At 37.6% G+C, this 22,783-nt stretch overlaps 1 protein-coding gene across 6 annotated transcripts in view; it reads right to left on the minus strand.

Annotated features, from left to right (window-relative positions):
- Positions 1-2,769: 2,769 nt before the first annotated feature.
- LOC109047814 (phospholipid-transporting ATPase IF-like) overlaps positions 2,770-22,783 on the minus strand; it is a 45,703-nt gene continuing 25,689 nt past the window's right edge. The window contains exons 24-32 of one of the 6 annotated variants that reach the window (XM_042749648.1): positions 21,866-21,993; positions 21,145-21,283; positions 19,935-19,958; positions 19,537-19,602; positions 19,358-19,461; positions 16,914-17,079; positions 11,500-11,627; positions 8,963-9,096; positions 2,770-4,254 (exon numbers count right to left, since the gene is read on the minus strand). In XM_042749648.1, the coding sequence (XP_042605582.1) occupies positions 8,994-9,096; positions 11,500-11,627; positions 16,914-17,079; positions 19,358-19,461; positions 19,537-19,602; positions 19,935-19,958; positions 21,145-21,283; positions 21,866-21,993 (858 nt within the window). In that variant the 3' untranslated portion in view covers positions 2,770-4,254; positions 8,963-8,993. Of the gene's footprint in view, positions 4,255-8,962; positions 9,097-11,499; positions 11,628-13,996; positions 14,083-16,913; positions 17,080-19,357; positions 19,462-19,536; positions 19,603-19,934; positions 19,959-21,144; positions 21,284-21,865; positions 21,994-22,783 lie in introns of those variants that run through there. The other 5 variants (XM_042749650.1, XM_042749651.1, XM_019065479.2 and 2 more) reach the window with 5 other exon arrangements.

A 22,783-nucleotide genomic window follows, 5' to 3' on the forward strand; every position in this document is an offset into this window, starting at 1 on the left:
CTTTTTTCACCTTTGTGTTCTGACCAATAAGGTAAAAAAAAAATCTTCACTGTTACAAAATTAAGTCACTGTTCACAACCTATGCAACAATTGTTAGACGTCTGCTGCATTAATTCAGTTTTTGATCCAAATTCACGAGCATAAACCCCACCAACTGGTAACAACTTCAACATTAAGTATGAAACTTCAGTAAGTTATAGTGTGCATGTCCTACTAAATAATGGTAATTCAAAGTGTTTTTCAATGTGATGAAGTAAAAAAAGAAATTTAATAATAATAAAAAAAATTTTTTAATGTGCTCCTAATGGTCCAAGTAGTCAGTCAAGTTTATTTTCAAATCCATTAATTATTTACACAGGTTTAGAGTTGATTTTGAAGACTCTAAGACCGATGCTTCAGCTGTTCATACATACATTTTAGAATTAAACAATGTTGTTAGTACTGTACCCACTAGATTTAATACCACACACGTTTATCAGGCTAAAACTGAAGAGTGATTCTGGAAGCAAAACAATTCATCACAGAGAAAGTGAACAACAACATAACACCGTTCCCAAACTGATTTGCCACAAGCTCCAAGGTAGTTCTGTGATGATAAATGGTATTCTTATTTATAAAATAAGAGTTTGGTATTACTTTCAATAAAGAATGAAGTTGCCCCGAAGACTTCAGTAGGGTTTTCACATTGTGTTTAATCCTGTCATATGGTGACCGAAAACATGAATGTTTCAGTTATTCACAGGACACATGCTTTATCTTCATGATCAGCAGATGGCACTAAAGTGAGCCATGCAGAAAAGCTTCAGATAATGAGCTAAGTGTCAATAAGTTCACGTACTGAAGGCTTCATTTATTCATTTTGCAAAAGGAATAGTTTGAAAATCGTCCCTCCACAATACTTCAAATCTCATGAGTTTGCATGAAATCACCCTTTAAATTGCTTTTACATTTTCAAGATTTGTTCAGTGCTTTAGCAATATATTCAAACAAATTGGAAGATTTTGTAAAGGTCAGGGGTCATTAGCATCCTGTAATAATTGCTTTGATCAGACTCTTGACTAATACTTCAACATGAGTATTATGAATGCATATGCTCATTAACAGATGGCTCAGACAGTCATTCATCAACATATGAAAACTACAAGATCATCCTCTTGAAATAGAAACCGTTTATCTGTATTATATATGAGCTCTAATGAGCAGCGATTGATCATAGTGAAGAAGGATGTCAGCATAACAATCCTTAAATAGATTTTATACCACAAGGCCTGCAGAGTGGATGAGAGAATCTCATGACGAAATGTCACCTATGTCATCTTGTGTTGAAGTGGCATTATCTGTTACATTCAGTTTGTGGAGAGACTTCACACTGTTCAAGAATTATGCTGTGAATGCCTCTGGATCATGGATCATGAAAGGCACTACTTAAAAGGTAATTCAGACTCAAGTCTTGTACCTAAAGTATGCAAGAACTGGACCGGTGCATCCCAAATCATAGGTCAGTATCGGTTAGTTGGCATTTTCCTCTGCAATGAAACTTTCTTGTTTATCTGAGTAAATTATTCTTTTCAATATTGAGAGTTTGTATTTGCTGTCACCTGTAACATTCAGTCCCTGTGGTTATTTTGTACCATGATGTCTTTGTTTGGAAGATAAAGATGGGTTTGTTGGCCCCATTTTCCTGAATGTCCACCATCTGAAATGCTTGGATGATTTTCCGGGTTAACCGCTGGATGACTGTGGACCGAAGCGACTCTTCCATTAAACAAATTTGCAAGCATTTGCATTTCAACAAAACCAAACCACTGAAGTATACAGAGAAAACTGTAATCACTTTGTGCTTACTGTACAAGTCTGTTTAAAGAGTAGTTGCAAACATTTGTGCTGGCACAGTCACACTTAAAGAAAAAGAAAAGGAAAAAAAACTTTTGAAAAACTGCTTAGCACATATCTCCTGAATCCTATGGTGTGTGCACACCAAAAATAATTTAATTATATGCACGAGAAGATTACTTACAAGCCAATGAAAAAACGTGAATTGGTACGAATTTGCACTGGGGTTAACAAATTGGGCAATGTTATTACTACAAACACAATAACTGCCTCAATCACGTCTTCCGCGCAAGCTGAAAAATTTCAACTCGAGCAGGAAATCTGCATTATGTGTTGTAGTTTGAACTAGAGCGGAAAATTCGCATTATGTTTTAAATTTTGTCTTGAGCGGAATGTTGGAGTGATTATTCGTTGTTTTTGTTAATGAGAGTGGAGCTTATTGAATCGTACGATCAATCTAGATTGATAATGTGATGCAAATATTAGCTTTTTTTTATTTATTTTTGGTGTTTTTGCCTTGTTATTAGAATAGGACAGAATATGAGGCAGGAAGTGAAGTGGGTGAGAGAGAGATTATAGGGGATTGGATCGGGAAAGGCCCGCGAACCGGGACTCCCGAAGTGCAATGGTGTTATATGTTGGTGCGATGCCCACAAGACCATTAGTGCTGAACACACACCATTACTTCTGCCACTGGTTAATATAGTTTACAATTATACTAGGGGAAAAAAAGTGTGTGGGGTTTACTTTGGAGTTCAGTTTCAAAGTTAATGGCAAGTAACACATTGAATTAAACATGAAATTTGAAAGTAGAAACACTGAAATAGTATTTTATATTTACACACACAGACCATTTTGTAAAAGCAAGTCTTCTGCATGGTAAACCTGTACAAAAACTGAAATGTGGAATACTAATAATCATAATAAAACACTGGATTTTATAAAGGTATTTATTCTGTAAATAGAACTTTCATAAACATCGGCAATTAAACATGTTCACTGTAAGGAGAGTACAGTTAGAAGAACATATGTTTACACAAAAAAGATGAAACTGCAACATGGATGACTGACATCACAGCTAGATCAGGTATTTCCAGTCTAGATTGAGTCTTATTGCTAATGTCTCTGAGTAACAAGCGGCATACTGCATTGCTATATAATTCAAGAAAATACATTATATAGCAAAACACTTCTGCCATTGGATTTCAACACAAGATCTGAAATAGTAATGATCAGCGGTCAGGACTCAGGAGTCATTCTGGGTTTGAACATTGACATGGAAAAAGTGAAATACAAATAAAGTTTAGAGAGAAGACTCCCAATTGCCACCCGGGTCACGGCACCAGATTTCAGCCGATACCTGTGAGATCCAGGGCGTCACAGCCTTTGCAGCAAAAATAAAGACAATTCCCAAGACTAGACTCCTCAAATCGGGAGCATTTAGGTCCAGTTGACTTAGGCCTCTGTTACAGGGTTATTGAGACAGATTGACCCAAGTGCAGCATGCAGTCTGATATCATAAATTTCAATATAGTTGATTTAAGCAAGTTTAAAACGGTTGTCTCAATGCTCTGGCCTTACAATAAACCACGGCACATGTGGGATGAACTTCATACCTTTTCCTTCGGCTATGCACTCCTACGTGATTAAATACACACACGCATACACACTCAAATGAAAAAGAAAAAAAAAATTAAAACATCATACCGCTTTGACGAGTGGTTAGCAACACAAGCAGAAAAACAAGGAACACGATAATGATAAATTAACTGGTGACAATGGTTAGAGATAACAACATAGCATGTGTGAGACAGAGGAAACGAGAAATAATATGCAGGCACATGACTGATGGAGGATAAAGTGATCGAGTTCATGGATGATATGATAGTTTTCCATCAAGGACTCCATCGTGACATTCTTGCATCATGAAAGTCTGTACGAACCACAACTCAGGCTGGGTGTACAGGTAGGCATCGTAGGGTAGGAGTCTAGAGGTTTGTGAGCTAGCGCTACACGGCGCTCACATTTAATACCTTGAAAATCAGGCAATTAAAAGAGGGAATTATGGCTTCAAACAGACCCCCTCGTTTTCCTCAGGAAAGACGGCGGCCCTTTGCGGACAGTTCCGTGGGTTTACTAGCAGCAGAAACTCAAAACACACAAATCCTTTGGTTTTTGTAGGAGCAACTGGCTGTCCCTTGTTGCTGATCACATATGATGTGATACTCAAGAGCTTTTAAAGTGTGACAGTCTGGCTGGTGACTGGACAAGGGCATGGGACGGGGTAAAAGGGCAGGTGTCTCCGAACTATACGAGCTGATCCTTTTTGGGCTGGTGCATTAACAATGAGAGACCTCCATGGGTGAGAGCGTCAGGATGCTCCGGTCGTTGGAGAAGAAGGTGTCTGAGTCGCTCGAAGATCTGGAAGGATCAAGGAAAGTGCGAACAGTGAGGGGGACAGTGTGGACAGTTTGGAGATTTCAATTCAAAGCTACTGTATACAGGCGCAGAGAGGGACATTCATGACCAGTGCACGACCTGAATACTAGGGATGCACAATGTTTCAGTCTTTAGTGCTATCATTTTGATAAATATCAATCTATTTTCCCCCCCAATTCAAACAGGTTATAAAAGTAATAAACTGTTATTCTATTTAGAATTTTTTAATTTAAGTATATATTGTGTAAAACAACTTATGTAAATCTTTAACTGGTATTATGACTATATCCATGCATCAACCATTAAAAAACATGACAAATTGGTCAACGACTGTTTTGCAGATAAAACCGTGTGAATTTATGAAAAATAAATTACTATTGGCCATTATGTCTTACTATATTTGATAAAATATCCTTTAAGGGATAGTTCACCTAGAAATTAAAATTCTGTCATTAATTACTCTCCCCTTATGTTCTTCCAAACCCATTCATCTTCGAAACACAAAGATGTTTTATTAAAGAATTCGCTCCTTCCATTCAAAGTCCTTTACACCAAAATAGTTAAAGAACATTGCATAAAAAGTAACTGACCAAGAGACACATCAAGTATATCAAATATGGTAAACAGAAGCTTAAACATGCTTGCTTAATGAGCGAGAATCAATGAGGTTTTTTTCCTCATAGATGGCACAAGCACGGTTAAGCTCCTTTCGAAGAGCCAAAGTTTTGGTCTTTTAATGGAAGGAAAAATCTCTGCAGTCTGAATATCTTCTTTTGTGTTTTGAAGATGAGGAATGTCTAATTTTAGCTCTTGATTTCAATCTTGTAAAGTTCCATAATGTAAAATGTCTTGCGATTGGTTATTAATTACTGGGTTACCAGAGTATATTCCCAAAAATCCAGTATACTATTTTTTTTTTTTTTTTTTTTTTTTTTTTTTACAAGAGTGTTCATTTATCTGTGCATCCCTTCTTATAAATCTCTTTAACTAATGAACTCTTTGTGCATGAAGATCAGCAAGAAACAGTCAGAGTCCCAGCAAATGGAGAAATGGATGAGTTGCATGTTAGTACAAGATGGGTTAATGTGGATGGTTAAAAGACCATAATAAACAAATATAAACACAACATCCTTCCACAGCCTCGACATTCACATAGACTACATTCTTATGAAAGTATAAACCTTTTCATAGCCAGAATATGTTGGGTATGGTACCTATATATGAAAGATAATTTATAATATATAAGTAAATATACATAACGTAAATCTATTGTTTGTAGAAAAATATGTGTATATAGGTTCACTATAAAATGTATATTATATTTGTAAATAGAGTGGAATTAAGCAGCCATTGAGGATCGGAGCCGTTCCAAAGCTATAGTCCTTAAACGCCAGACCTGCTACTCTTGAACACCAGAGGGCATTGTCTTCCTTCAGTGTACTAATCCCTCTGAAGCACAGCCATATTATAAATAGATCCATGCTATATAAGATAAAGAATACACTGATAGCTACAGTAATGCGATTATCTTTGGATAGAAAGGACTGGTAGAGGGCAAATGTAAATGTACCATCGTCATGTTTTGCAGATGAAGACAACCGTTTTAAGACCTTGAGGAGGTAAAAAGTTGAAATCAGAACGTGTATTTGCATTTATATAGTTAAATATATGTATATGCGGCATACTGGCCTTATACAATAGTAACAATCTCCTTTATTATCTAAAGTAGTGGTTCTCAGCTGGTTTTGCTTTAGGACCCATCAAGTGTGATGACCCAGTGTATCAAGTACCAAAATCATCCCAAAGTACATAAAAAAATGAGAAAGGTGAAAGAAACACTAACAAATTGCTTGTTTCTGAGGATGTGGGCATGTTGCCTAAGGTGACTTCATTCTACCAAGCAACAGATGATTTTGTGCCAAACCAATGTAAAGTGTGATGGGACACACAGACTTTGACTTCAACAACAAAAGATGTATTTGTGTTTTATTAGGGGCCAAGCACTGAAGGTACGGTGACACCTATTGTATCTGTTAGTTTTCTTCTTCCGCTCAAGCCTATAGCAGCCCATAGAAAAAAAAAAGTTTTGAAATTTGGCACTGATAGAGGACAGTCTCAACATAAACAGTTTATAGCATAAACATGCTATGGTGAATGCTAATAACTTTTGAACCGATGCAAAATTATTTTTGCCTCTTATTCATTGGCTCATGTTGACTCGAATGGACATAAAAATTTTAATTTCTAGAGGTCAAGATCTATTTTTCAATTTAGAACTATTCGAAAAAACGACTTTTTCGAACTCATCCTAGTCTGTCTGATTTTCACCAAAATTGGCTTAGATCATGCTGGCAAAAAGTTATTAAAAGCTTTTTTGATGAAAAAAACCCAAATCGTTCTCAAATAACGTGCACAAATTTGACGAAGATCACGCCAAATTGAGATTTTTCCATATTCATATAAAACTTGGTACATGTCACTATATAAGCATGACCTGAGGCTACATGCAGTGTTTTGGCATAGCACCACCTACTGGTCATGAAAAAGTGCTATTTATTAATATTTTTTTTAAATGAACGCATTAGTGTATCGTCACAAAACTTGGTATGTGTCAACAGGACCAAAATATCATAGCATAAAATAGCTTTTTTTAAAAAAAATTTTATTAATTTAGCCTACTTTAATGACAATGGTCTTGATATCTTCCTTGGATCATCCCAAGAGCATCGATACCATTTATGCCATATTTGGTCATCCTTGCAATCTGCAAATTCGAATTTCTTTGAAAACCTACTTGTTCTAACTCTTCCTAAACTTTTGCCATGATTTTTATCTGAAACTGATTTCCTACCACGCCGGTCAAAAAGTTATCAAACGCTTTTTGATAGACCAAATAGTTCTCGAATATTGCATAAATGATTGTTAGCTTGACGCCAAGCTGCTTCTGAGGCTGCAACTTTGGCATATTCACACCAAACTTTTTGTGTGTCATCGTCACCGCACACTGACAACAACAGAAGTAGATAACAGTGCCACCTATTGGTCAAAAGTGATAAGCAATTAAATCATATTACTAGTGACGGTATATCTTGATTTTATTTATTGTATTTTTTGACTACTCACTGTTGTGGTCATTGTTCCTTCTGTGCTTGGCTCCTTAAATGCTACTTGCAGCTTTATTTTAATTATTATTATTATTATTATTATTATACATTTTTGCCATTTAATGCAGCACGACTGAATAGGGAATTGGTAGGAAACAAAGTGGGAGAGAAAGCAAGATGTGGATTACGAGCCGGGACACAAACTTAGGTTGCCTGTATGTAGGAATGCTGCTCACAAATTCACTGGTTCTAATATAGGATCAAGATATGAGGATCTTTTGACCCCCCCCTTTTTTTGTTTTAAATTTAAACATAGCAATGTGTGACTCATTTTTGGCCCATGACCCACCAGCTGAGAACCACTGATCTGAAGACATATGGAAGATAAGCAGTACAGATCACTGATGAATGCAACAACATATAATCGTTTAGATGCTTCATTTGAGACACACGAAAATGGTAAACGAACAGCGATGAAGCGTAGTAAAGTGCCTAGTAATACTCTAGGAGGACGCACACACTCTGGCATTTGTCCACCACTTAACACACTAAATATGAAACACTGCTGTCATGCAATTACAGATTGATTTGACTTCCGTAAGGCTTCAAGTTTAACATAACAAAAAAAGATGAACAAAAACAACAAGAATCCTCTCGGAGACTACAGGTAGCAGTGTCACGCAATCACTATGTGGTCCCTTGTTGAGTTTTTCTTTTTGCCAGAGCAGAGGTCTCCTCTAGTAGCCTTCGATGGCAGTGTTCTAGCCGTTATACTGGAACAGGAATCTTATATTTAGCAAGACCAGGTCTCCTTTACTCATCTCACTACTGCAGAGTAGTTTCAGAACTGCCCTGCTTCCCAAAGTGCGGATACAGACAGTCAAAACGATTACGTGAAAAGCTGAGGCTTAGGAGTGCATTACGTTCGCATGCCATCACAAACCCCTCCACGGAGAGGCACACACGCAAGGCAAAGACTACGACGCAGATTCAAACACTTGAACAGGGATGCAACATCTCAGAACACGTAATGACAGGATGTTCCATGGATCAAGTCATATAGTCCAACATTCGACGAGCAAATACTTGCATAAATTGGCGCTACAAATATTAGCCTTGCTAATAACTGGATGTGATATGTGAGACAAGGATGACGAGACAGCTTCGACGATTATGGACTCGTATGGAGGCACTAGATCTTCAGCAGAGAACATTTATCTGCCACAGAGATAAGACACGAAAGCGACACCAGTAAAGAAGGACGCACCTCGAAAGAAGGTGAAGACGAGGAAAGACGAAAGACAACAGGTTGGAAGGGCAGACTCAAAGTAACTTTTCTACGTTTCCTTGTATATGTACATACCTGGAGCATCCCAGGCAATGAAGCTCGCTTCAACTTCTAGCTAATCTTTGTTACATTAAAGGCAAATGAATGCACCCGTTTCTGTCTTAAATTCTACACTGTAATCATTAGGGAATGCTTTGAGTGCGCTGGCGGCCCTCACTCGCCCAAGGCCGCGGGCTCGTCGTGCTCCAGCTTGTAAGAGATGTGCTTACAGCAGAGGCTAGAGAGAGAGAGGTCGCACCTGGTGGCTCGAGCGGGGTCGCAACGGCCCATCATTCGCTCCACCAGCCGGCCCAGCCGTGAGCAGGAGTTTTGCCCCTCTGAGTAACAGCACATGGAGTCCACGCATCCGATTCCCTGGTCGGCCTCAGTAAACTGGAAAAAGAAAAAGAGAGGTCAACCACAACATGAAAGAGATGAAACCAAATGGTTCCCAACAAACATATCTTCACTGATTTGATGTCCGTAATGGGAAATGACTAGATGCCTTAATATTTTGTCATACTGGATACTCTTTACACATTCAACTTTAAAATGCAGAAATTGTCCTGCATTTTACAACAGCACATCCACAAAAAGGGCACAAAATTGGGCTTGAAACCCGAAGGAAGACGTAAACCCACAATTCTGAAAAAAAAAAGAAAAAGTCAGAATTGTGTGATTAAAAGTTGCAACTACCTTTTTTAATTCAGTGGCAGAAACAAGCTTCCATATATTTGTGTCTATTGCTTTAAACAAACAAACAAAAAAGTAATAGTACACCAATTTGTACCCAATTTGAGAAAAGGGAGTATTTAAGTAACACCAGAGCAAAGCCTCAAATACGGGGCATCTGGTCATACCAATAATGAAAGACATAGCTTGAACACTGAACTCAAATCATAAATGCATTGCATTATTTTACATCTAAAAGATGAGAGGTCTGAAATGAGACAATGAATGACGCCATCTCAACAGAACCACAGACATCCTTGGCCTCAACAGAAATTACAGTTCTCTTTAACTCAATACTCAATTACTAAGATGACGCTAAAGACCTGCATGTTAAATTACAGCCTGAGTGCTCCAAGACGGCTTTATTCAAATCAGATTCCCAATCAGATGCTCTCAAAACCAACCAAAGAGGAAAAAGAGTGCATGCAGCCAGAACTGAGGAAGTCAATTCTTTGATCTCTCTCAGGCAACCTGACTAGGCATTATGCAAACTACCAATATTAACATTAAATCCCTCCGGACTCACTTCAGCATGCCTTGCAGAATTGCTACACAGTCTTGAAACAAATGTGTTTGTTGACTGATGCATTACTTTAGGTTCATGTACACTTTGCTCTACATCTACAATAAAAGATGCTTGACAATTGTCCAACTAGAATCCACGACTATAATGACAGACAATCTCCAACACATTCGGTGACCACAGAAATACAGTCCATTTTTCTATGATGTTTCTTGTTAACCTGAATCTCTGGGTTAAAGATTTAGCTATTACTACATGGACCTCGGCAGTTCTGCTAAAAAAAAAAAAAAAAAAAATCAATATTTGCAGGAACTTGCGGAAAGATTAAATGCTGCACGACTTCAACCATGTCCTGTAACTGTAAATAAAGAGGCAGTTCAAGCGAAAGTGCAGTTCTAATCAAAAGAAGAACCTGTGCAGTAATTGCTGGAAGCTATGACTAACCGCCAAATGACAAATGATGCTGCTGTCATTTCATCTCAGTTACAAATAAATGTGCTAGCTATTAATAAATCACATTTACCGGTTCAATATCTGTAGAGGTAAGAGAGTCACATGAATAACTGTTCAAGAACTCATTTAATGAAGCACACTGTTGAGTTCTGAGGCTCAACCGGAGTTTAACTGAACGGTACACACCTGAATTAGGAAGACTGTTTTCCAAACAGATCAAACTTTGGTTTTCAGTAAAAGTTCTAGTGTGAAAATTTTAATAAATTTCCAAAAAAAATTGTTTAGTGAGTAATACACAGTGAGTACAAGTGAGTACTCCGAGTACTGAATAAAGAAGTCTCTCCTGAACTCATAATGATTGACATAATAACATCATCTTGCGGCTGTGAACCAAAAACATGTGGGCTAACAATTGGCAATTTTGTTTGGTGTCCAAAATGTGTGTCAATTCATTAGGGCTGCAACAACTAATCGATAAAACTGAAAACAAAAATAACCAGCAAATTTGATGACTGACTTTTCAGGTCTGTGTGCTGTGCACAGAAAATATCACCACTCATTGTGCTTTATAATAGCGAGTAGTACATTTCCATGGACAAACCACATCTGGAAAATAGTGGAGAACACAGAATTTTTAATAATACATTTAAAATGTTAATTAGGTTTGGATTTTCATCCGATTAATCGAAGAAATAATCAACAGATCAACTGATTTTCAAAATTAGTGTTAGTTTGCAGCCCAGCATCATTCGATTAATGATTAATAAGGTTGATAAAATAAAAACAAATGTTTGTCAAATTAAATACAAACACAACTGATTCAGAAAAAAAAGGAAAAAAAAAAAAAACCAATAAATAAAGATGATTAAGACATGCAGACATTTAAGGCACTTGAGGCGGAGATTAGATTAGACCAGCAGTCTCAAGCGAATAGATCAGACAAAGATCTTAGACTCATGCCACTCAGAGCAGCCCTCGCTCCTGGTTACATCACAGGAAGAGCTAGGGTCACATGACAGGATGACTGGGTCATGGTGGTCACATACTGTACACACACAGACGGAGGCCTGATGGGGGTAGAGTACTACCTAGGGGAAGGGTAGGGCTGCACCAGAGGTGGAGGAAAAGCAGCGATCAGTGGCCGATTGTCCTCCCCTCTGCTCCCGATTTCAGCAGTGTCATATTCTGAGCTGACTGAAACCTTATCCGCTTCCATCTGGAAGGACAAAACAGCGCGGTCAGTCTCCCAAATGGATGAAAACAAAAGAAAGGTGAACGAGCATGAAACTGTCCCATGTCCACTGTGAGAAAACACTCTTCTGAACTTGAAGGCTCTGTTCCAAAACCTAGTGAGCTGCCTATGTAGACAGCATTCGAAGGCATCTTGGACACTATCCTGATGTGAAGTCTGTTCCAAAAAGCTTTAGAAACGTTTGGCCAGATTAAGGCAGCATCACTTATCTTTTGCAGAGCAAGTTAATTCCTCCAAGCAATGTATATATAATATAAATATATCTAATAGATATTGATATACATATATAAGTTATAATTTATTATTTTACCTGACATTTGTGTGTGCTATGTATATTTAATGTGATATCACATTTACCATTGCTCTGCAAAATTTCACAGGTGACAATAAGTGGGAACGAATGTGAAGAAAGAAAAAACCGGTGAAGGCTATGGGCGTTAAAATGAACATCTAAAGCAATTCAAACCAACCCTAATGAACTGCTTGTCAAACTGCCTATTATTAATGAATCATTTTGTATTATTTTAGTGTAGTGTTATACAAAAATAGTTGAGTAGACACCACCAGAATGAGTGCGCCTCATCCAATTTGAACGTTTGGTTTTGCTTTGTTTCCAAATTAAGAATTTCTTATAAAACAAAGGTCACTGTCGAACCAAGACACTTGGTATTGGTTGGTTGCTGCAAATTTGTGCAACTAAGCTCGCCAAACTTTAACATGACGTAAAATTCACACAAGGATTTTCTCGACATCACTGGAAGTCCATCAGGCAACTGCTTTCAAAAATGACTTCACAAATTCAACTGTAACATTAAACAAACTTTAACGCTTTAAAATAACCAAACCAAATAATACAAACATGAGGCCTCATCGCAAAACAGTGACATTCGTATTTCTAAATAGAGCAGAAATGAATGTAATGAATACTGGAATCTTTCTTGAACTCACAATGGTTGACATAATATCAACATGTTGGCAGCTTGTGGCTTTTAAACCAAACACACGGAGGTCAACAGTTGGATAAAGAATTCTAAAATAACATTTCGGTTCAGATGCTGCCTTCGAAGGTAGAACAGGAAGCAGTCATGAAGACAGGTCACTAGGTCTTGGAACCAAGCAGAAGAGGTAAAAAAAAAAATAATAATCCACAGTTGGGTTGCACCGATAGACGATAGAATTGTGTATTAACGATAGTCTGAGATATTGCCTGTGGCTGATGCCTTTGACGATAGCAAGATGATTATTATTATTATTATTACTACAATTATTATTATCAGGTTAGTAATACTATCCAATTAATATTCTGGCTTATGTGTTGCAAGTTATAACCAATCAAACACAATTTTGTTGGGCTTATGCCTAATGGGCTTAATGCAAAAGCCAATCAGAGGCACTCAGATGAGTCATCGCTGAAACACCAGAGTTTTGTTGTTCAGCGCATGCTGACTTGAATTCTGACTCGCAAATTCTCTGATAAACAACAAAGAGTAAATGCTTAAATCTAAGCATAAGACATGTATTCATCATACAGTGTAGACGGCTTCACTAATTATAACGGGAGTAATTTGTGAAGTGTAGAATACTTACACTAGACTGAAGTCGGTTATGATGTTCTTTGGTAATATAAGTGTTCTTTGCTCGTTTTCTGTAGCTGCTATTTGAATAACTGAGGAAATGTAAGCCTTATGATTAATAACTTACAATGTTTCTATTAAACTGTTATCATGTTAAATACAAATTCAGTTTTAGCCTTATGCTTAAGCTGGTTCACTCTCCAGCGAAAAAAAAAAGCAAATAAAGAAATTAGCACGATAATATCGTGTTTTGGCGATTTCATAGGCTGATGAGAAGACGATAATAAAATCGAATATATCGCCCAACACCAACCCATAGAACATTTGTAGATTTTATTTGCTGAATTTCAACAAAGTTAAATTTAGATTTTAAGTAAGCATTTTTTACTGATGTCCCGCTGGAGCTGGACTGGAGATCATTTTCTCTGCTCGTTGGTAGAGGCTTAAAACAATCGTTTTGGGAACATGCAGTCCGGGTAAACAGTTTTCAGAAAAAAAAAAAAAAAAAACTCATTAGAAAGCTTCCAAACAATACAAAAAGCATATATCAATGGGGCTGTGAGCTCAAGCTCATGCTGAACGAGGACGCATCTCCAAACAGCCACGTTTGCTTTAAATCTAACCTACACAATCATGCACTTGCAGGTATGGGTTACGCATGCAGGTAAACTGTTAAAGCACGCGAGTTGCTTATTTCACTCCTCCCCCTCTGTTAGTTTTTCCTCCGCATGCAGTGTGAGGGTGTCTCTCCTACTCTACCTAATCTTGCCCAGCTGATTCTTGGCTCTGGACAGAGGCTGAAGTGCGATGAAGTCATCACCTATAGCCACACAGTTGGTGTACATCTACAGAACACACAGAGAGTGAGTAAAGAGGAGGAAAAGTCACATGAGCAGTTCAACACACTGTACACCAAAACCCACTCACCACACACATTCAGAAATGACAGAGACAGGAGACGGGAAACAAGCAGCAGACGCAGAGAGAAAGCACTTCGAAACTATCGGGTGTCATCCGCAGGGCAGCATGTGCTGACGCCACAGAACCGTACTGCAGCAACTTCAGTTACTGACTCACTTAGGCATGTAGAAATAAATGGGAATATACAGATTAAAAGTGTACAAAATGAAGAAAATAAGCGTTTTAATTTCCCTGAGAAAAAAGCTTCGATGTGAGTAAAGATTTTGAAAGAGGCTGGAGTTGACAGCCTTGTGTTCGAATCCCAGCTCATCATTCTCCTACTTTTTTGCCACACCTTGAATTATCCTATCCAAATAAAGGCACAAAAATAAACCCTAAAAAACGTGATAAGATAGTAAAAATGTGATATTTGGCTTAATATATCAGCTTAATTCGTATATAGTCTTATTGTCTTAATTTAGGCTCATCTCTCTCAGTTAGTACAAAACCAGATATTGCTTACTGTATCACTTTTTTTTTTATCTTCCGCCAACTTAGCAATTCTCTCTACTTTTCATTTTTGAAAAAAAAAAAAAAAAAATGGGTGTAGCATACTTTCTAACAAATGGTATGTTTACATGACAACAATGTACTAAAAACTGAAGTTTTTCCTTTGAACTTTCGGAAAAAGTTTTGCGTACAGACGCAAATCCCCGTTTCACATGGATCTGCGAAAACAATAAAAAATCCTGTATTATTAATGCCAGGCCATTAGATGACGATGTCACTTTGTAAATAAACCTTCACGCCTGCTCACATACCTATAGACTGAACATGTAAAATGCACAATGTCAAATTTTTTTTCAAAATTCATGTTTTTTTTTTTTGTTTTTTTTTTTTACACAGAGATGCTACTGGTTTCTTTTCAAAAACATGCACTTTTAAAACCTGTTTTCAAAAGTTTGCGTTCTATAAATACCGTAGTAGGGTGATCAAACGTGCCATTTTTCTAGGACATGTCCTGGCCAGGATTTCTATATTGCCTAAGATATCCAGGTTTTGGCTTTGGTTCCCTGTTTTCATACTTAATGAAGGTAATGATCGTTTGACCAATAACATGCAGACATTGTACATAATCGACCAATCGTGGTGCGTGAGAAGGTGGGATCTTTAGAGAACGGTCAAAGAGATGCAAATACATGTGCATAGTGTTCGACTTGAAGCAGCACTGAGCATACCGATCGGTGTATGACATCACGGTACTTTGTCATACAACAATTGGTCTACGCAGCACAAACAAAGCCAAAACGTGGATATTTTAGCCAATATAGAAATCCTGGCCAGGACGTGTCCTGGGAAAATGGCACATTTGGTCACCCTATAAATAGGGGCTTTCGCACCATGTAGTTCTAGGAACTAGTCAGCAGGGTCGTTCCTTGAGAACTGATTTCTCCCTCAGGCTGTTTTCCTGGTTGCATTCGCACCGGCAGCAGGAACTCTGAAGCAGCCGACAGTCATGGCTTTATTCGCGGCATTTAACTTAACATTACATCTCAAACATCAGCAACCGGTGAATGGAGAGTGCCGTGTTCGGAGCTGTTTTTGTTGTGTGTCGTAGGTTTCGTGATAACAGACATGGAATGTAAACGCACAATTAACACGATTAAAAGAGCGTTAAAATCTAACTAAATCTCCTATCACAACTTGCAGTGTTACATCATCAAGGCTGAGAAAAGAACATAACACTAAAACCAACAGGTAAATACCGTTTATTGCTGTTTTCCATGTCTGTGGAGTAAATATTTTTACAGGGCTTTTTAAAAATGCCGGTAGCTGGTGTTTCGTATGCATTTGGCCAATCTGCATACACTTATGTCACTGGTAGTTTCCTTTAGGGGTTTTTTATCACTTCTAGGAACTAGGAAGCTAATTTAGTTCCCCCAACTGGAGGTCCTAGAACGAAATACATTCGAACACACCAAAAAGCGGGAACTTCCGCCAATAGTTCTAGGAACTATGGAAAGGTTCCTCTGGTGCGAAAGCCCTAATGAACAGCCAAACTGCAAAAGTTCGAAGCAGTGTCAGGTAAACGCCCCTAAAAACCTGGCCAAAACAAAGATGTTGAGACGTTTCTAGAAAATTTGTGCTGACTTTTTAACAAAACACCATCAAGCCACTATTGAAACCATTGTTTTAATTAACTGTGAATCTTGAACTTTTTAAATAGAGGTGCCCTACTGAAAATTAGAGAATCATGAAATATCAGTGTTATTGGTGTAAACTACTGAAAAGTTTAGTACTGTGGCAATAGTAATCTTACTCAAATGAGAAATTTAATGATGTCACTTAAATGAGGAACTTTTAACACCCTGCCAGTCAGGACTATTTTCAAAATACTCACACAAATACCTATTAACAGGAAGTGACCATTAAGATAAGCAAGCCATCATGAAGCTACATCCTGCCATTATCTGATCTCATAATTCAACCAGACAAGATGCACTGCATTTCGAGATGTAATAAGTGTACGCTGCAGTAGATGTTTAATGTTGCGATGAACGCTGGTGCTGTAGTGATGCGGCGCTGTCGGATGATACCTCTGAGTGAGTTTGTGAGTGAGTTTAAGTGAAGGTGAGCTGCTGGTGAGAAGTCATGCGGTGACGTGAGGCACATGCTGTATCACTTCATCAGTGTCATCTTTGAAAGCATAAATCCAGCACAATTACGCACGTGACACACAAACTCTCACTCCATCTCAATCAGAGCTCGAGCTCACCTGAGATTTCTGCGTGCTGGTCGGCTGCAGGTGCCTGTAGAAGACTTTCTTGATGACATCTGGAAACAGGCAGGCGATGACGATGATCATGATGGCAAACCAGGCCGAGCCGCTGGACAGCAGCTGAACAAAGACGAAGTACATGTCCTGCGTGTGAAGAAATGGCCTAACGGAGGGGGAAAACTTCAATTAGTTGAAATCAACAAGCGTTTGATAATGCTGTCAAATATCTAACTAATGAGAAAATGGGCAACTGTTTCAGAGCCAGAGCCAGATATTGAGCACAGCATCTTGAATTTATTCCAGAGGCATCGCTACTGGACATGTGAGACCAGAAAGAGCAAACTGTTAACACCAGCAAGTCGACAATACTATGCAAACTATTTAGAAAGGAAAATAACCAATTTAGATATTGTTCTCAACTTCCACTTTCTCACACAGGACAGAGAAAAACATGCATTTTGACAATTTATCACAATCATTTTAAGCAGTGTCATGCTTGATTGCTGGACAAGGATTTGAAGAAAAAAAAACATCACTTCCAGCAGATACAAAATTTTAGAGTATGACTACAAAAATGTCAGAATCTCATGCATTAATGGCATGATTTTTAAATGGCGTGTCAAGTTACACAGTTAAATACATCTCAAGACCATGCACTCTTTACCCATGGTACTGTGCTGCGTCTAATGTTTTTAAAATTAAAAACATCTGTACAACAATACCTGTTCAGGTCATTGATTCATAGTGCTGATGCGGTAATAATAAAACTGTTCAACGGAAAATTCAGAACCCGTCTAATTTTTAAGCTCGTTCACGATTTACAATGTAAATTACATCTTCTAAAATAAACACATAAAATGCAAAAAAAAAAAAGCTAAATATTGAGGGGATTTGTATGGAAGCCCATTTCCGCCACTAAATAAAAAAATAAAACAAGGTAATTGCGACTTTTTATCTCACAATTCTGACATTTTTTCTTAGAATTGCTAGTTCATATCTCGCAATTCTGACTTTATAACAATTTTGACTGTATAACTTGCAATTGCATGTTATAAAGTCAGAATTGCAAGATATGAACTAGCAATTCTAAGAAAAAATGTCAGAATTGTGAGATAAAAAGTCGCAATTAACTTTATTTTATTTTTTATTCAATGGGCTTCCATAGATTTGTGTAGTGTGCACTAGGGGTTGATTGACTTCTGATTTTTTAAAGTCGACTTTTATGTGATGAAAGTCGAGTCGAAGTTGACTAGTCACTGATGACGTCATTAACGAACAAGCCTGGAGCTGTAAAAAAACACATTGTGCACAGCTCTGGCATATGACACTGCACTGCCCACATGGTTATTGCTCCTGTAACAGCTCATTTTTATCAGTTTTTTTGTCTTTGGGTCGTTATACTTCTCACAGATTTCTGCTCGTTCTAAATCAGATAACGTTACAGATAAAGTAGCACAGTAAAGATTAGATTCATATGAACGCATAAGTGAGAGCGATTGCGTGTGTGAATTAATTCTACATGGCAGCATCTCTCTACTAGTAGTGAAGCTGTGGGATTTAGTTATTAAGAAATATATGCTTGAACTTTTCAGTTTCTAAGCTATTTTATTGAGAAATCACAGACCAGTGTTGACAGTACATTTCCACACTGAATGATTCTGTGTGCGCGAGATCAGTGCATGATGTATGAGCTACTGTCTGTAGCCTATGTGTGTGCGTTACAGTGCAGCAGCACATTAGATTAGAACAGCGATTAACTTACCTGTACAATAAGCAGTTTAAAATGCATTCTCCCACTTAATTTCGAGCATCCAGTAATATAATCACACATGACTTGTGGAGCCTTTCAGATTATGTATTTATTTGTAATTTTAACTGTTTGGAAACAGCGTTAGTGTGGAAGTGCTTCAAAGATTTATTATCCTGTTGCGCCCTCTATAGGACCAGCGACTAGTCGACATGAGGCTTAAAGCGTCATGGCAGAGCATTGAAGTAGACTAGTTGACTAATCGATTAGTCTGTGCAACCCCTAGTGAGCACTACCACTTATACTGTATATTTTAGTTTTTTTTATTTGCAAATTAATTTGAAGGGAAATTTGTAGATGTCACTATTATTTTTATTAAAATTATTATTATATATTGTACTATAAATTGTAATTTACTTATCTAAGTACATCAATTTTGAAAACTCTTCAAATTTTCCAAGGCTGTAACCACATATAAAGGATTGGGGGAAATAGTTTAAGAAAGTGACACTGAAAAACTCATATTTGCTGACCACAAATCTGAGTAATGTGAAAAAAAACACATTCCTCTAAAACAGACAATCCATAATGCCTATGGATTGGTGGTGGGAAAGCATGATTTCTTTAAAGTTCAGTCAAAGTTCAAATAAAATTTTTCTGAAGGCACTTTGGGAAAACACATGGAATACAGTACCAGATGATGCTGCCATAAAACAGGGAGAAGATGAAGTAGAAGGCGATGGAGCCCCATGTGACAAAGTGATTCATCCACGTCCAGAAATGTGTCTCTAAGGCCAGCTGTGGAGACAACAGTGCAGATGAAGCTCACGTGTTATTTAAAAAGCACGCATGTTGGATTTATGTAACACTCACCTTCAGCGTAACCGTAATAACCATCACAGTGAATACTAAAGTGCCAAACGTCCAGTTTCCAAACATCTGCAAGAAAGAAACACGACTGTATGAAAAGATTTCAAACTAGCCCATCAGACTGTTCACATGTTGTATGGGGTGAACTAAATATCTAGAAGCTTTCAATTCATCCAAAATAAACGATGCCGGACTTCTTTATATCAGAGAGCAATTCCGGCTTGTCGGAAGTCATTCGCTGTCATGCAAAGTGCGAGTGAGGGAGCACGTCCAAATCTTGTCGTAATTGAGGATGGCAGAGTATCAAAAGAAATCGAGATCAGAGCCGCTAAACCAAACCACAGAGACAGCTGCTCATTAGAAAAGGGACATGCATCAACTGGAATACAGTCAACTCTTACCAGTTGCCTGTTAGCTCGCAAAATCTGAGAGCATGCACAGCAGGAAAGAGAAAGAGAGAAGCAGAAAAAGTGAGAGAATATGGATAAGTAGTAAAAGCCAACAGTTCGGTACAAATGATGTAATTAGTTGGAGGATTGATGCTTTGTGTCTGTAAGCTGGAGTAAATCAATAGTCACTAAGGCTAAATAACAGTTATTAACGTCTAACCCAGTGCATTCATTACCTTAAAGGGTTAGTTCACCCAAAAATGAAGATTAGGCTGCGTTTTACTCATTCCCAGGTGTATATGACTTTCTTCTTTTAGTCGAATCCAGTCGGAGTTATATTAAAATTGTCTTTGATCTTTCAAGCTCTATCATTGCAGTCAGTGGGTGTTGCATTGCTTCAGTCCAAAAGACATTAAATAAAAAGCGCCCTTCCATAAAAAAAAAAAAAAAAAAAAAAAAGTGTCTCACACGGCTCCGGGGGTGAACAAAGGCCTCCTGTAGCGAATCACTGCGTTTTTGTAAAAAAAAAAAATCCATATTCAAAAAGTAATAATCACTCACTGTTGATAATGGATGCAGTTCCGAGGGAATTACGTATGAGATCAGCTTCGCGCATGTTTCAACATTGGTTCTTTTGATCCTGTAAACAAATGTTGGTTTTCACGAGACTCACCGGCGCATGCACAATGTTGACCTCATACGTCATGCTCCTGGAACTGCTACTGTGTACAACTGTTGGCGCAAGCTAGATTAAAGTGATTATTACGTTTTGAATATGGATATTTTTCTTATAAAAAAGCAACGAGTAGCTACAGGAGGCCTTTGTTCATCCCCCGGAACCGTGTGAGACACTTTTTTGTTTTTTAATGGAAGGGCGCTTTTTATTTAACTGCTTTTGGACTGAAGGAATGCAACACCCGCTGACTGCAATGATAGAGCTTGAAAAATCAAAGAAAATATTTTATATAACTCCGACTGGATTCGTCTGAAAGAAGAAAGTCATATACACCTAGGATGCCTCGGGGGTGAGTAAAAGGCAGCCTAATTTTCATTTTTGGTGAACTGACCCTTTAAGGGATTCTTTCTAAATAATTCAGAGAGCATCTCTGAGATCTATACAGAATGCTGTGTGGAGGATATCAAAGACAACTGTCATGCCACAGACACACATGAGCTTGAATGACAGAAGAGCGAGGTGAAGCCGAGAGACACTGGCGCTGACCTGTCCGTTTCCCATCAGTGTGGTGTCTTCTCCCATCAGGATGTAGGAGCCGAAGAAGAAGACGAAGGCGTGGCAGAAGCCCAGGAAGGTCCAGTACAAAAAGGTTTTGAAGGACAACAGGGAATTTTTACTGATGTCTCTGAAGAAGGGAAAGAATATTACTTAATTTGATTTGGGGGGGGGGGGGGGTTCTCAAATTCCCATTACAGCTAATATGAAATTAAAGTTTAAATTGCAAATAGAGAAAATGTGCAGGTACATTTTAAATTTTTGCAATACTTAAACTTTAATGTAATCTAAAACTATTAAAAAGAGTTTAAATTGATTGAAATAAAGCTTAAAGAAGAGAAATGTTGAAATAAAAAAAATGAAGTGCTAAACAGTGCTATTTTAGTATGATTGATAAACTACTATAGGTTTTTTGTTAATATTTAGTATTACATCTTATTTTTATATTTCCTGTTATATTTTGTGATTTTCTGTTTATATTTTTATTTTAAAAAGTTTTTGTAATTTTGTTGTGTATTTTTGACATTTTTATTAGTTTTAGTTTGCTTTTAAACATGCCTACATAGTTTATAATTTAGTTTTAGTTATTTTAGTACTTCAACAAACTAAATGAAAATAAATGAATATATATATAGAACAACTAATAATAATAATAGTGACATGATGAAACATTGACTTTATTTAAAAGATAATTTCCTCAAAAGACAAACACCTGTAAAGTGCTGGTTTGCTCTGCAGAACATGTGGATGCACCAGCTGCTCAAACAGACTGTATACCAGTATGGGCAGAGAGGTGAAGCAGATATTATACAGCGTCAGATACACGCTGTCATAAAGAGTCTGCCAAGCACAAGAGAGCATGTTAAACACCCACACTAAAATCAAACAGGGTTTTGAGAAAAATCACACATTGATCACACATACAGTCAAAGGTCAAACTCAAATCTCCAGACTACCAGACTAACCAACTACTGTTGATTTCTAAAAACACGCAACAGCAAATATCTAAAGACTGGAAAATTAGACCAGAAAACCTTGGTCAACTCTTGACCAACTTGAACCTGCTCCAAAACTTTTTTCACTCTCACATAATTCACAACACCGTGGATTCCTACTGAAGTAACTGGATTTAAAAAATATGATCAACAACAGAAGTCCTAGGAGCGAGCCATAGGTGGTCCCTACTCTGTGGTATTCTGGTCTCTAGATATGGATTCGGTCCTTTCTCCAATACCACCAATTGGTCATTTTGAGTCAGACTGATTAAAAGTTTTCTGTAGATTGAACAGTACAGCATGGCACTAGCAACACCAATGTCAAGGGTTTGATCCTGAGGAACACATACATTGGGGGAAAAAAGTAGCTTAAATGCAGTGTAAGTAATTTTGGATAAAAGCATCTGCCAAATACATAAATGGAAACAGAAATGTAAAATAATTTAATACTGAGGCTTTAGAGTTAAAATCACTAACCCCACTAACTAAAGCAGTAGTAATAGTAAGTTTGTAAAGGTGAGGTCACATTTACCATTGGTTTGCTAAATTTTCCAGGTGAAATCCAGTAATTTCAATGGGAATCCTTGAGAGTTGGTATTTCACGCGAGGGTGAAAGATTTTGCAGTGGGTTTAAG

The sequence above is a fragment of the Cyprinus carpio genome, chromosome B22 (genome assembly GCF_018340385.1).
Source record: "Cyprinus carpio isolate SPL01 chromosome B22, ASM1834038v1, whole genome shotgun sequence".
Taxonomy (NCBI): domain Eukaryota; kingdom Metazoa; phylum Chordata; class Actinopteri; order Cypriniformes; family Cyprinidae; genus Cyprinus; species Cyprinus carpio.